We start from the raw sequence: 16,029 nt of genomic DNA, 5'->3' as shown, positions 1-16,029 counted from the left end.
TTATTGAAGCTACCTTTGGAAATAATATATCTATAGATAATATTAAAAATATATCTAAACATGAAATTCTTTGTCCAAAAAAATGAACATGTTCAAAAATTAAATGAAGAAATTTTGGATATACTTGATGGAGATTTTCACACATATTTGAGTGATGATTTTGTTGATTCAACAGATGATGCTGAAAAGGAAAATTTTGCCATCGAATTTCTTAATAGTATTACTCCTTCGGGAATGGTATGTCATAAATTAAAATTGAAAGTGGTGCAATGATCATGCTATTGAGAAATCTTAATAGTAAATGGGGCCTTTGTAATGGTACCAGATTTATTATCAAAGATTACGACCTGACATTATGGAAGCTGAAGTATTAACAGGATCTGCAGAGGGAGAGGCTGTTCTGATTCCAATTGCTTTGTCATTATCGAAGCTGAAGTATTAACAGGATCTGCAGAGGGAGAGGTTGTTCTGATTCCAAGAATTAATTTGTCCCCATCTGACACTGGCCTCCCATTTAAATTGATTCAACGACGGTTTCCTGTAATGCCAGCATTTGTGATGACTATTAATAAATCACAAGGACAAACTCTAGACAGAGTAGGAATATTCCTACCTGAACCCGTTTGCGCACATGGTCAGTTATCTGTTTCTTTCTCTCGAGTTTGAAGAGCATGTGATGTTACAGTTAAAGTTCTAAATACTTCATCACAAGGGAAATTAGTCAAGCACTCTGAAAGTGTTTTCATTCAATGTGGTGTACAGGGAGATATTAGAATAAGTTTAATCACTTTATCATTCATTGTTTGCATCACTGTTGTTTTTATATCATGTTTTTGTCGTTTTTATATCATGCCTCTGTTGTTATTTTGTTACTGTTTATTAATAAGTGTATAATTTTCATATACATTTTACTAATTTCCTTTCATCTCTCACACTTCTATTATAGAGAAAGGGCAAATAGCAATATTAAAATATCTCCGCTAATTAATTACCTTTTAGTGTGCATGAATTTCATGCACTGGGTTACTAGTGTATATATATAAAGAGCCAGGGTCTGTAACGTCCAGAATGACCGAATGGATGACCGAATACTGGAAGTCAGTCCTGCAGTCAGTGCTGGGTCGCCACGACCCATCAAAACCAAATCTGGGTGAACTGTGAGGCGCCAGTGGGTGCCTAGGAGGCAGAGCTTTTGACGATGACTGGCAGAAACGGACCAATCAGAACCTAATCTGGGTGAACTGTGAAGGCAGAACCTAAGGTGGGGGCTGAGGAGGGGTTTTAAGGGCAACAGCTGTTTGTTGTAAGGTGTAAGAAAGCGGTTCAATTTTTTAACGACCAGTTTGGCAGTATAGTGCAAATAGCTGGCTATCAGTCCAGATATAGGGATTATGTATTTTTTTCTGCCAAGAGCATCTCCTCCTGCTGAAAAAGGCTACCCGCCCCCTTTAAGCAATCCTATCCTATATAATCTATCTACACTAATAAAAGGGTAATATGCTAATTAGACCGAGTCGACTGGCCATCTTTCGGATGTCCAACTTCCTTCCAGATAAAGCCATGGTGGTGGGGGCCGAGGCAGAGGCAGTTAGGGGTGATCAGGCTGGCAGGGGAGGGTAGTTGGGGGTGAGATCAGGCCGGCAGGGGAGGGCAGTTGGGGGCAACCAGGCCGGCAGGGGAGGGCAGTTGGGGGCGAGAGCAGGCTTGCAGGGGAGGGCACTTGGGGCGAGATCAGGCCTGCTGGGGAGGGCAGTTAGGGGCGATCAGGCTGGCAGGGGTGAGCAGTTAGGGGTGAGATAAGGCCAGCAGGGGAGGGCAGTTAGACGCAATCAGGCAGGCAGGCAGGGGAGTGGTTAGGAGCCAGTGGTCCCAGATTGCAAGAGGGATGTCCAACTGCCGAATTTCGTGCACCGGGCCACTAGTAACTATATATGGTGCCTGGTGGTTACTGGAAGTATCAGGGGGAACACTTTGTAAAGTATATGTTTATCTAACCACTATGCTGGACATCTGAAACTAATAAAATAATATTGAATATAAACTGTAATTGAAAATAAAATGTTAAAAAAGGGATTTGTTCTTTATATAGTAGAATTACATTAAAGAGTTTTAAACATAAATTTTGTGTTTTATGGAGAGAATTCTGTCTGCTGTGTGAAGAGTAGATCGGGGTTAGAATAAAGTGGAGGCAGAGTGAGCTATGGCAATAGGTCAGGTGAGTGAGAATGAAGGCCTGAATTAATTAGTGATATAATTGGAGAAGAGACAATAGACATGAACATAACTTGAGTAAAAACCATAGAATTTGGTGCTTGCCTATACTTTAAGGAAGTAGGTGAGCATGACCTACAGATACTGATTTTGTTAACCTATGGCCTGTGATTCTATCAGCTAAGATAGGGAAGACTGGAACAAGAGCAGATTTTGGAGGGGTGGGAGGAAAGAAGAGGGAATAAGAGGGTAGAAAGAACCAAGATCAGTTCCTTTTGGTTCGTTTGGTTTTTTTTTTGGATCTGACCCGAGGATATGTTTTAATATTGATTTGAGAGAGAGAGAGGATGGGGGAGAGAGAAAGAGAGAGGGAGAAACAGAAACATCAGTTGCCTCCCAAAGGCTCCCTGACCGGGGATTCAACCTGCAGCCTAGGTATGTGCCCTGACTGGGAATTGAACCCACAACCTTTTGGTGCACAGGACGACGCCCCAACCAACTAATCCACCTGACCTGGCCAGGGAAAAATCAGTTTTAGATTTAATTCTAAGCCCCTTCACAAATCCTTTTAGGTTACCTTTGGAGGCCACCTATAATGTTGTCCTTCAAGATCTCATTTGGCCAAACCGGTTTGGCTCAGTGGATAGAGCATCAGCCTGCGGACTGAGGGGTCCCAGGTTCGATTCCGGTCAAGGGCATGTACCTTGGTTGCGGGCACATCCCCAGTAGGAGATGTGCAGGAGGCAGCTGATCGATGTTTCTCTCTCATCGATGTTTCTAACTCTCTATCTCTCTCCCTTCCTCTCTGTAAAAAATCAATAAAATATATTAAAAAAAAAAAAAAGATCTCATTTGGTGCCAGTAGGGACAGAATAGTGAACTAGCAGTATGTTTTAGGTATATTCAAATTCTGTAAGTTGAGGTATTTGTACAACTGAGGTTTTCTAAATAGAAGGAAAGTTTGGAAATATATTTAATTGTGTTCTAGTATGGGTATGTATTTTCCAAGTTCTTTAAATTTTTATTTGTATTTCATATATATTAGGGTTTTTAATTTTTTAGTTTTTTTTAACATAAATTGATGGGACCTGCATAAAAGTGTTGCAATAGCAGTTTTCTAATAACCATCAATATATGGTACACTTCATAAATAGTTCCTGTTTTTTAGTCAGTGAGTGTTAGTGGATTGATTTTCTCCTTTGTAATGGAAGGAGTACCACCAGGTAGACTTAAAAAATGTAACAGAAAAGAAATCCAGGTTAGAGGTTAGTAAGATCTTAAATCTAAGATTCTAAAATATTGAAATATGTTATTAGAAAAGTTAGTGATACACATAAATAAAAACAATTTTTTGTAATAATCATTTTTCTTTTTTTCTGGGATGTTTAAATATAATGTTGCTCAGAGGCTCAAGTGTTAAATCTTTAGTGTGGTGCTTGCCAGTTTTTTTTATGCTCAAAGTAGATAGATAACAAAAACTCCTAACCTGTTTTAGCTGGAATATTAGTAAGGTAGAAGTACTCCTGAGTCATGGTTTGCTATCCTTTTGACAATGGTGGTTCAATCTTTGTGAACTTCTATATCAGCAGTTTTACTTTTAATATCTGCTTAAGAAAAATTGCAAAACCCAAAAACTATTTCTAATTCAACTGTGTTGAATGAACTGTTCTTCTTTTTAAAAAAATATATTTTTATTTATTTCAGAGAAGAAGGGAGATGGAGAGAGAGATAGAAACATCAATGATGAAAGATAATCGTTGGTTGGCTGCCTCCTGCACGCCCCACACTGGGGATCGAGCCCACAACCCAGGCATGTGCCCTGACCGGGAATCGAACCCTGACCTCCTGGTTCATAGGTCGATGCTCAACCACTGAGCCACCCTGGCCGGGCTGTTCATTTGTTTTAAATGTATTTAATCGCAACAGTACTTATCTGTGTTAACTTTGGAAAGTAGTTAAACTAATCACAAGTAATGTATTTTCAAACCACTTGCAAAAATCGTAGTCTACCAGGGGACTAGGACCATCAGCTGGGAACCACTGGATAAAGTCTTAAAGCTTGCTTACTTCTGGGTGTTAAAATTTGAGCTGGAATATGGACTAAAGATAGTACCCTTAATAATATCATTTTCCATCTGCATCTATCAGTGTAATGAGAGTTCTTTTTTGGTGTGTGTGTGTGTGTGTGTGTGTAAATGTGTAATGTTTATTTTAATGCCTGCAGGACAGGCATTTTTTTCCCCTTTAAAAAGTTGTTTTTACATTTGAAAAAAATGTAAACAATTCTCTGACTCATCTCCTCCAATTACAAAAGGTGAGGCATACCTACTGGATTTCTCTGGAAGTTTTAGAATTTTGGATGTATGAAATTATGCTGGTTTGTGTTTCATTTTTGTCTTTTAAAGTGGTATTTAATATTTTTTTTTCTCTCAAATACACAGAAAAGTGTATGCTCACTAGCTAAAGATAACCAATGTTAATATGTTGATATATTTCTCCCCTTAAAACTAATTGAGATCACACTGTTTGGCATCCTTTCTTCTTTTTAAAATCACTCAACTGAAGTTAGTGTAATTTTTATGTCCTTTAAAAGTCTTTGTAAAATTTTTAAATGGAAAAAAGTTTATGTATTGTGTTATATATCAGTATTTTTCTAATATTGGCTTATCATCATGACTGATAAATTAGGGTAATGAAGAATTGAACTACTTCTGATATAACTATTGGTCAAATATATGTCTGATATAATATACATGGATAAGCAAAAGTAGGTTTACAGTTGTAATACAGATAATACAGTATTAAATAATGGTACAAGAATATACCTTGTGTACTGCATACTCACAACTGTAAACCTACTTTTGCCCACCCCTGTATTGATCCAGGATTCGTCATTTATTTTTGGAGTTAGTCACTATTCAAGTGAATTTCTGCTTCTTTTGTTGGCTCTATTCAATGTTTTTTTTCTCTCTAACATCAATTTGGTTCTTAATGAATTATAGTTTCAAGTTTTATTTATTTTTCTAAACTATTCATTAATTCAGATTTTAATGCTGCTGTTTAGGACAAGGATGGAGATAGAGCCGTTCACCATGCAGCTTTTGGAGATGAAGGTGCTGTTATAGAAGTATTACATCGAGGCAGTGCAGACTTGAATGCTCGCAACAAACGCCGACAGACACCACTTCATATTGCTGTCAATAAAGGTCATCTTCAAGTTGTAAAGACTTTATTGGACTTTGGTTGTCATCCAAGTCTGCAGGTAAAACCTTTAACAAAATATATTCTGTAGGTATTGCTAGGATCCTATTAAAGGGAAGTACTAGCTTCAATGGTAAGCATTTCTGTGTTACAATTCTTTTTTATATGATTAGTCATAGTAAGTGATACCAAAGGTATAGAATGTAATAAAATTGGCAGCTCTTTCTTCTTAGAAAAGCCTTTTTAAGGAAGTGTCAAGTAGATCTGTCTTATATTGAGGGGTGGGGGATAGGGATTTCATGCAAAAGTATCTGTTTTTGAATTGAATTGATTTAATTTTATTGATCATGACAGTGGGCTTCAGCAACTTAAAGAAGTGTAATAGGCTGAATTTCCTAATAGTTACTTCATAGCTATCTAAATTATTTTAGTTCTAGCCTTATGTAATTTAAGAGTCTTGGTGTACCAGTGATGGCGAGCCTATGACACGCGTGTCAGAGGTGACACGCGAACTCATTTTTTTGGTTGATTTTTCTTTGTTAAATGGCATTTAAATATATAAAATAAATATCAAAAATATAAGTCTTTGTTTTACTATGGTTGCAAATATCAAAAAATTTCTATATGTGACACGGGACCAGAGTTAAGTTAGGGTTTTTCAAAATGCTGACACGCCAAGCTCAAAAGGTTTGCCATCATTGGATTAGTCCAGTCTTAGAAGATTTTCTGTTTTGGGAACTACATAGGGTTTTAAAGTTTATTTATTATAGTAGGATCTACTTTTTTTAAGCAAGGGTCACCTACGAAATGATTATTCCCTTTCAAAATTTCAGCAACTAGATGAATTAATTTGGATTGGTCTTAGAGAAGCAATGTAGAACAGGAGTAATGGGACTGAGGGTTTGACGAGAATCGAAAGTATCAGAGAGTCTGTTCAGCTAAATGATTATTACAGACTAGTTTTTCCGAGATACAGAGTGGTAGGATTAGAAGATGGGGTAGGCGATGTAAGGTATTAATCTGTTGAAGGAGTGTGGAATTTATACCTGCTGACTTTTTTTTTTGTCTGATATGGGAGGCAAAGTTATTAGGTGAGAGTGAGTGGGGAGTGGTCAGTATTGAAAGGGTAATTGAAATAGCTACTGTGGAGAGCAAGAGACAGGACAGACAGATCAGGGCCTGTGGAAGCATATTCCTGTGAGGTTAAGAGCCCATCTCAAGTTGGAGACCATGAATTTTTAGTGCCATAGGGGGATAAAAGGTGGATTGTTGGACTGAATTTGTGTTGGGAATTTCTTATGTGGGTGGATGAATATATGCCTAGGATTGGCACACTTTTTCTGTGAAAGGCCAGGTAAGCCCTGGCTATTGTGGCTCAGCTCAGTTGGTTGGGTGTTGTCCCATGCACCAAGAGGTTGCTGATTTGATTCGTAGTCAGGGCACATGCTCCAGTTGTGGGCTCGATCCCCAGTAGGTAGGCTTGCGGGAAGCAGCTGATTGATGTTACTCTCTCATATTGATGTTTCTCTCTCTCTCCCTCTCCCTTCCTTTCTCTCTAAAAATTAATAAAAAAATATATTTAAAAAAAGGCCAGGTAATATTTTTGGCTTTCATATTTTCTATTACAATTATTCAGTGCTGCCATTGTAGCACCAAAGTAGCCATAGATAATACATAAATGCATGTGTGTGGCTATGTAAATAAAATTACAAAAATGGGGGCAGCCTAGATTTGGCAACTGTGGTAACTATATATGGCTTTACTGAAAATAGTATTTATGAAACTATGAAATGAATGAAGGCTAAATTACCCATTTACACAGATGACTGATAATGAATAACAACTTATTGCCACATTGGTTGATTACTGGAGGAAGTAATCAACTTGAAAAAAAAACATAGACTGAGACTGCCAAATTTTCTTTTACATTTGTTTTCACTTTGAGTTAACTACTCTTTCCTGCCCTTTGAAAACAATTAGAGTAATGATTCTCAGCAGTGACTACACAATATATTCACCTGGGGAACTCGGGAAAACTACTAATGCCTGAGTCCCAGTCCGAGATTCTAGGTTAGTGGATCTGAAGAACAGCCTGGATTCCAGGATTTTTTTTTTTTTTTTTGGATTACAGGATTTTAAGAGCTTCCCAGCAGATTCTAAAGTACAGCCAGGGTTGAGAACCACTGACTTTTAATTAATTGCTATGGGCCCTGAGATTGGTGTAGGTTTGGGATGGAGTTTCAGGGTACAGCAGTTAATGGTAGGAAAATGGTATAGCAAGCCATTTTAAACGAATGAATTTTTTGACCGCTTTTCCACCTCATTTATTTTTGTTATTTACTTAATTATTTTGAGGGTATTTAATTTCTTGGATTTTTTTTTAAAGCTACAGCATGTTTATTGTATTTGGCATTTAGATTGAGTATAAGTTTATTCACTATAATGCTATTTCTTGCCTGCGTTTATTAAATTTAACACATAGTATGCTTCATTGATGGTTGTTGGATATGGGTTCTGTTTTTGTTTCTTTGTTTAGTAGTTCATTATAAGTATTAATAATTACATGTGAGAATGATTGAAAAAGAACTAATGAAAATCTTTTTAAACTTAAAAAAAAGGATTCTGAAGGTGATACTCCTCTTCACGATGCAATAAGTAAGAAGCGTGATGACATCTTGGCAGTCCTTCTGGAAGCTGGGGCGGATGTCACCATTACAAACAATAATGGATTTAATGCCCTGCACCATGCTGCACTAAGAGGAAATCCCAGGTAAAAATGTTACCTTTCACCAATTTATACGCAGTTTAAAAATATCTTTCTGTTGCTGGTTCTCTTTTTCTGATACTGATAAGAAAATAATTTTTGCTTATTTTAGTATTTTAAATCATTTTAAGATCTGTGGAAATTGTCTTCACTAAATAGATTAATTTTATAATGATTTTTTGGGTTATTAAACTAATAAAGTATGAAATGTCTAAATATATATTCAATATGGATATAGAGGATCAGGAATACTCATATTGTAAAGTTTTAATTAGAATGCAGTGCATTTTGAGATTTATGTTTCTTTAAGACCATTCTCAGGGTGTCCTCTAAACCCCATGCTAGTCCATTTGCATAGTAATTGTCTTTTTAAACTTGTGGCTAAATAACTATTAAGTTTACCTAATTGCTTAGTAATAATATAATTCTTTATATAAATTTCTAATATAGATGTTCTGTAACCATAGTTATAATTATAGGTGGTCTACTGGAAAAAAAATTGTTTGCTGGTTAAAGTTTGAGAAAGATTTTTAGAAAGTCACAGAGTTCATAAAATGTGGACAAAGTCCCACAGAAAAACAAAGTGTTTACCTTTGCTTTCACGTAGAATATTTTTCAGAGCGAGAGAGGAAAGAAGGGGGAGAGCGCAGCTACTTGTATACCCTTGACTGAAGATTGGTCCTCTCCTCTGGGGGGAAGGTCATCCTCTTCTACCGAGCGCGCAGCTTCGGGAGGGACGCACATGGATCGGTGAGGGAGGAGGGGGACACCCGCCTAGCCAGCCAGATCAGCCGAATCAACCCTGGCGATCAATGGGGTGACAGATGTTGCAGCCAGATCGCCCTCACATCCTGAATTCTTATTGTTTAGTTCCATACTGCTTTTTTTTTATCCTCACTCAAGAATATTTTTTCCATTGATTTTCAGACAGAGTGGAAGGAGGAAAGGGGAGAGAGAGAAAGAGAAACATGGATAGAAGAGAGACACGGATGTAAGATCAGTTGCCTCCTACACACGCCCTGACCTGGTCCAGGGATCGAACCCGCCACCCTTTGCATCTGATGTTCCAACCCCTGACCCAATACTACATTTTTATATCATGTTTTCTTCTAATTTTTTGCTGTTTTTTATTATTTTAGCTTTTTTAGGGTCACCTCTAGTGGGTGAGCACAGGCCTTTACTAAGTGGTTTACATTCATGATCTCATTTAATTTTTGGACAGCCTTTTGAGGCAGGTTTTAATGTCCTCATTTTGTATAGGAAGAAAATGAGTCATATAAAGAGATGAATTTGCTTATTCAAAGTCAGTGACTAGGGGAGCAGCTGGAACTTGAGCAAGGTCCATCTGACTTTGGACTCATAACTCTTAACCACTTGATATTACTTTTCTCTATTATGGGCTATATGAGAGGTAAGACTGAAATATATGGACAGTGAATCATTTAACTAAGAATGCCTTAATATGTCAGTGTCCTTGATGCCTCTTTTGATTAGGGTTAACTTTGACTACCCTGTCACTAATGCTGAACTTCCAATTAATTCTAAAGTTTCCTTTATTCTACAGGTACCATATTTCCAATCCATTCCATTTCATTCTTTCTATTTCCATTGTTGCTGACTTAATTAAATATTGACCACCTTTACCTAGACTCGTGGTCGGCAAACTGCGGCTCGCGAGCCACATGCGGCTCTTTGGTCCCTTGAGTGTGGTTCTTCCTAAGCCTTAGGAGTACCCTAATTAAGTTAATAACAATGTACCTACCTATATAGTTTAAGTTTAAAAAATTTGGCTCTCAAAAGAAATTTCAGTCTTTGTACTGTTGATATTTGGCTCTGTTGACTAATGAGTTTGCCGACCACTGACCTAGACTATTACAGTATCTTTCTAATTTTTCTCCCTGATTTTAGTTTTATTTGACAACTTTATAACTACCAAATTATCATTCTAAGAACATAGACCAAATGGCTCCCCTCTCCTGTTCTCAAGTCTTTAGTTGCTTTCTATTGTACATAGAATAAAATCTTTACACCTTGACTTGGCATTCAAACCCATTTACAGTGTGTCCTGAGTCTTTCTGACTTTATCTCTCACTAAATAAAAGCCATCTGCCTACCTTGCTCTTCAGCTACATTGTTCTACTTTCCTTTCTTAAGATAGTTGGTCTGCTTTCTTCTTTCATTTACTTAAGGATTTTTTTCTTTATCTTAACCATCTTTTTTCTAGAACTCTTAGATCTCATCATTGAAACTATTTTCTGTTTGCCCTTTACTTCCTTGTTCTGTGTTCTTATTTTACTGCACCTATAATCTGCTTTGCGCTGTCCCTTATATATGCATGTTTATGTTCCTTTCTACTTAAATTGTGGGCATTCATGTTCGTTTGTATGTTTCTTACAATGCCTTGGCTAGAGTATATGTGATCAATTACAAAATAAATTCCGTAGAGAAACTATTAGGAGTTTAAACAGAGTGATTACTACAGATTAGAATAGGCAAAAAGAGATTTTATTGAGGAAATTTAGGTTAAATACTAAATCATAAAGTTTAAGGTAAACTGAAAATTGAAGAGTTTAGGAAATGAGTAACTTTTAAATATTTTGATTTGTTTTACTTTATTAGAAGTAGCCATAGTATGTTTAATAATGCTAAGCCTATATGTATGGAGGAGGAAATATACTACTTTCGTTTCTTCAATTCTTAAGAATTCCCCTAAACATTTGCAACAGTGACACCTGTATCCAGATAATTGGTGTCAGGTGACATTTTAAAAAAAGGAAAAAACACTTTCAGTTTACAATAAAGTAGTGCTTCAATTAAAGTTACATCACTTCTTTTTTTTAAAAAAATTTTCATTTATTGATATTTTTAGAGAGAGAGGTAGAGAGAAAGAGGTAAAGAGAGAGAAAGGAACATCGATTTGTTGTTCTACTTATTTATGCATTCATTGGTTGTTTCTTGTATGTGCCCTGAGCAGAGATCAAACCCACAACCTTGGTGTATCAGGACGACGCTCTAACCAGCTTAGCTACCCAGCCAAGGCACTACATGACTTCTTTATTCCTATTTCCTTAAGGCATTTTATGAAGGTGTGACTGTAGATTGCCAGATAAAGAGTGTAATTTTAATTGGACATGGAAGATGTCAGAAAAATGACATAACTTATATATCATTTATAATTGCAAATTTGTAACTTCATATCAAATTTCTTATTCTTAAAATTCACTTTTCTTTCCTTATACTGGCCATTGATGTCATAATATAGAAGGAACTGTTTTTGGTGTACTCAGAATTTTTTTAAGAAGTCTTTGGCCCTAACACTTATTTGAGAAAACGAGTTAGTACATTATTTCCAGAACCTGACGAGTTAGCATTTTTGAATAAAATATTAGATTAGCAAATGTGCTAACATTTTCCTCTTTCTTATAAGCATTTTATAATTTATATAACATAATGAATGTATTACCTTGAATTGTAACATTTTAATTTTGTTATTTGTGATTTTTGTTTTATACTGCAGTTATACTTCTTTAGTATACTTGACTTACCTGTTAGACATAATGTCTAGTCAATTTTAAATACAATTGATGGGCTCTAGCTGGTTTGGCTCAGTGGATAGAACGTCAGCCTGCAAACTGAAGGGCCCTGGGTTTGATTCCGGTCAAGGGCACATGTCTGGGTTGCGGGCTCGATCCCCAGCAGGAGGCGTGCAGGAGGCAACCAATTAATGATTCTCTCATCATTGATGTTTCTACCTCTCTTTCTCTCTCCCTTTCTCTCAAAAATCAATAAAGATAGACAAATAAATAAATAAATAAATACAATTGATGGCATGTTAGTATAATTCTTAGCTGTTTTGTTAGAATGTATATATATTTCTGCAGTAAATTATTTACATCATTGTGAGTATAATTTAGTACCAGCACAATGTTGTCTTATAATTCTTTCAATATATTATGGTAAGCAATGTGGAAAAGTTTTCGAAATTTGTATGTACATGTATACACATGGAATTTAGCATTCTATTTCCTAGTTTTGCTTTTAGTTAATAATAATTTTTTCAGCAATAAGTCAGTAACAGTCAGTAACATAGTAGAATTAGTAATTATTGGATGTGCTTTTCTAAAAGAAAATGACTTTTCCTGCTCATCAAAAATATGTCTAAATGTCTGATGTTTTTGAAGAATATACTATGAAATCTATATTTCAAAGGTGCAGATCAATAGAGATTCCAGATTTCAGAGCTGATTTTGGTGTTTACTCATAATATGACAGTAACTGAAATAAAGACATTAAGAGAAAAAGAGTTATAAAACATTTCAGAATTATGTAAGAGAATATGTTTTTGCTGTGAGACACTGAGTACTTTGGTCATCCTTTGTAAAGCTTGGAGCTTTTTAGAATGTAGTTGAAGTATGTTTTAATATAGTAGTGTTTTTATTTTAAGAAATCTTAACTAAGGACAGTGCTGTTTATGTATTCTGACATTTGGCATTTTCCCTACAATTTAGCCATGTTGTCTTTTCTTTCTATATACAGGTAAAATTTAAAATTTAAAATTTCAGATTTAAATGAAGAGCAGAAAACATTTCTGTTGTTAAAGATGAAAACTAAATTTCTTTGGATTAGTGGCATTAATCAGCACATTACTTAGGTATTTTCTGTGAGGATGTTGCATTTTTAGGTACCTTGAAGTTTTTAGAGGCCCCTCACAGACATGAAAATAAATTAGCAATATTCCCTGCAGAGCTGTTAAAAAACAATTGCTAAATATTTTGGAGGCAGTGATAACATTATAAACTTACTTTAGTGTTATTTATAAATTTTTCTCTAATATAAATTGGATATGAAAAGTAATAGTAAAATATGAGTGAGCCATATGATGTGATATATTTTCAGTTTATCATAGCACTAAGGTAATGTCACAGGCACTTCTTATTTACTTATCTATTTATTCCCACAAAGACACTAAATCTTACTGAATATGTGAGCAACTCATATTTTCCCTGTAGAATGTTATTATACCTTTATTTAACTTTTTAAATTATGAGACTGTATATAAGACTGTTGAATATAGAAAGGTTTGATAATCTGGACCAAATCTTTGTGTTTAATGATTTTCTTTTCTTGTTAAACTCTAAATATGCTGAGTGCTATATATAAAAAGTAGCCGAGAGACTATCGAATGGTACTATACTTATAGTATGTCCATTTTCTCTCATGTGTCCATGCATCTACTCTCAACACTACATGCCTTGTAATACATAAATTTACTTAATGTGACTGACAGGTGTAATTCATACAAGGAAGAAGGCCTATTAACTTGAATGAAGTGATAAGACTCATTTACATATGCCTTCCTTTGCCCACATTCTTTTAAGGCAGTGGTTCTCAACCTTCCTAATGCTGCGACCCTTTAATACAGTTCCTCATGTTGTGGTGACCCCCAAATTCATTGTTACAAATTGAACATAATTAAAGCATGGTGATTAATCACAAAAACAATATGTAATTATATATGTGTTTTCCGATAGTCTTAGGTGACCCCTGTGAAAGGGTTGTTCGACCCCCAAAGGGGTCGCGACCCACAGGTTGAGAACCACTGTTTTAAGGGATGATCTTTGCTTTGAAATAGAGGAGTCCTCAGGAGTTGAGGATTGTGAGAACATCTAGGTTTTTAAACTACTACTTGCCCTCCATAACCCTTCATTAATTGATGAAATGCTTGTCTTTATTAAAGAACATTACGTTAGCTATAGTTTTATTGCAGTCAGTAAGAAAATTAGAGGATGTTGGATCATTTGTCATTTTCCTTTTTCTTCATTTTCTTTCCATTGAGAGAGAGAGGCTTGTTGTGTGTGTGTGTATATATATTTTTTGAAGGATAAAGAAGACAGAAGGAATGAGGAGTTTCATAGAATAGTATTAGTTTTACAGCTGAAGAAACAAGTTTGGAGAGATGAAATATCTATAGAGTAAAAGGTAGCAATGCTTAGCATTTTTTTCATTTTTGAGGATTAAGAACTTTTGATTCAGGGTTGGAAAAATAAGATACTTACTGTTTGTCTCTTCACAAGATATTCTTCAGTATCATCATCTTTTTTACCTTATCTATCAATATTCAGGTAAATAGCAGTAAAATTAAATGCTAATTCTATGGAAGATACTACCCAACATTTCTAGTGCATTATTTTATGTAATGTTATATTTTTCTTTAATTTAAAATATGTCCATGTGAACCACAATGTGGCATTCTTATTATGGTTTCAGGTGATCTTCCCAGATATTTTTTTCCTCTGAAGGAAGTTCTTTTTTTAAACTATTATTATGCAGCATAGCCTATATTTCATTACCATTTCTTTCCTGAAGGGTAAGAAATTCAATACCAAGAGACCGTAAATAAGTAAAATTATTTTATTTGTAATCCTTAAATCACCCACACATTTTTCATAAAGATTTTTATAAACATTGTTAACCACTATGGCTCTTACAAGAATAGAGAGTAACAATTTTTTTAAAATTTAAAGCACAATCTGAATATTTAAATAAGTTGAAATTAGTTGACATGTCTGATACTCATAAGTGAAAACGTTGGCTGTCTTGTAGTAATCAATGCATAGCTACAGCTGGTTGAAGGGGACCAAATCCATTGAAGAGGCGATTTGGTTCCATTTTACCAGCTCTAGCAAAGCATTGCAAAGCTATTAGTTTGGGCTATAAAACAGTTAAAATGCTTTTTATTTGTAAAATTATGGTTATGGACCTTCCACAAAAGTTAGATTCTCATATCAGTTCTTTAGTCATTGAATGTAACTTTTTCTATTTTGAAGGCACTTTTCCTACTATTTCCTGCTCTAAAAGTGAGAAGTCTTTACCCTTCAACATGTTGTTAATGCATTAAGGAATTATCAGTGTGCATTTTTGTTTTTAACACCTTAATTTTTAAATGTAGACGATAACGTGTTTTGAAACCAATAACATTTAAAGGAACAAATAGATCTTTATGCATTTCAGAGTAATATTTTATATTTCTCTCTACGCAGTAAACCAAGTAAGTAACCTAATAGGTTAGGAAAGAGTACTGCTAATCACACCTTTCTGCCGCCCCTGCCTTTTTTTTTTTTTTAATTCTCACCGAAGAAAGGAAGGAAGGAAATATTGATCGGTTGCCTCCTGTTAAGTGCCCCGACTGGGGATCAGACCCAAAACCTAGGTATGTACCCTGATTGGGAATCGAACCTGCGACCTGCTGGTGTATGGGACATTGCTCCAACCAACTGAGCCACACCAGCCAAGGCACCCTGCTTTTTTTAGTATTATACCGGAGGACTAATAGCAAGTTGCTGACCCAGGTTGGAAGAATATGAGTGACCTTAAGAAAGTACCTCTGCCCTTTGGTTTATAAATAGATTGCATGTGTATTACTTGGATTTGTGTTGAGAGGAACCATACATGCCAGCTTATTTTTCTTTGTTTTTTACTTATGTAGTATTACAAATCATAGATTAGTAATTTAACCTTTTTAAGAGTCTATTTCCTTGACTGAATTCTCTGTACAGATTGCCTAGTTACTCCTCATTATCAGTTTAATAATAATACATTGAATTGTGGTGGTTGGCTACAATCCATAAATTTGAGTATTAAAATCTACCATTAAAACTCAGTCCAGCAATTTTTGTTAATACTGTAACTTCAATGTTGCATTTAAATATCAGGAAGGGAAGTCTTCTGAAATATACTTGATTAAAATAAAAGTTTGAGAAATTATAGTTTGCCTGTAAAAGTAAGTGCTCTAGGTGAAATATAAAGAGAAGGAAATAATTACTGTTCTGAACTAAACTGGGAGAAGGTCAATA

General features: G+C 35.4%; 1 protein-coding gene across 1 annotated transcript in view; it reads left to right on the top strand.

Moving 5' to 3' along the window:
- The window catches only part of MIB1 (mindbomb E3 ubiquitin protein ligase 1), a 95,836-nt gene that overhangs the window by 41,145 nt on the left and 38,662 nt on the right, over positions 1-16,029 (top strand). Inside the window, exons 11-12 of the mRNA XM_014535964.1 lie at positions 5,276-5,473; positions 8,031-8,182. Coding sequence (XP_014391450.1) covers positions 5,276-5,473; positions 8,031-8,182 — 350 coding nt within the window. The remainder of the gene's footprint in view (positions 1-5,275; positions 5,474-8,030; positions 8,183-16,029) is intronic.

This window comes from Myotis brandtii, unplaced genomic scaffold (genome assembly GCF_000412655.1).
Source record: "Myotis brandtii unplaced genomic scaffold, ASM41265v1 scaffold154, whole genome shotgun sequence".
Taxonomy (NCBI): Eukaryota; Metazoa; Chordata; class Mammalia; order Chiroptera; family Vespertilionidae; genus Myotis; species Myotis brandtii.
Note: the sequence above shows the minus strand (reverse complement) of the source record. Positions and strands in the feature narration are given on the sequence as shown.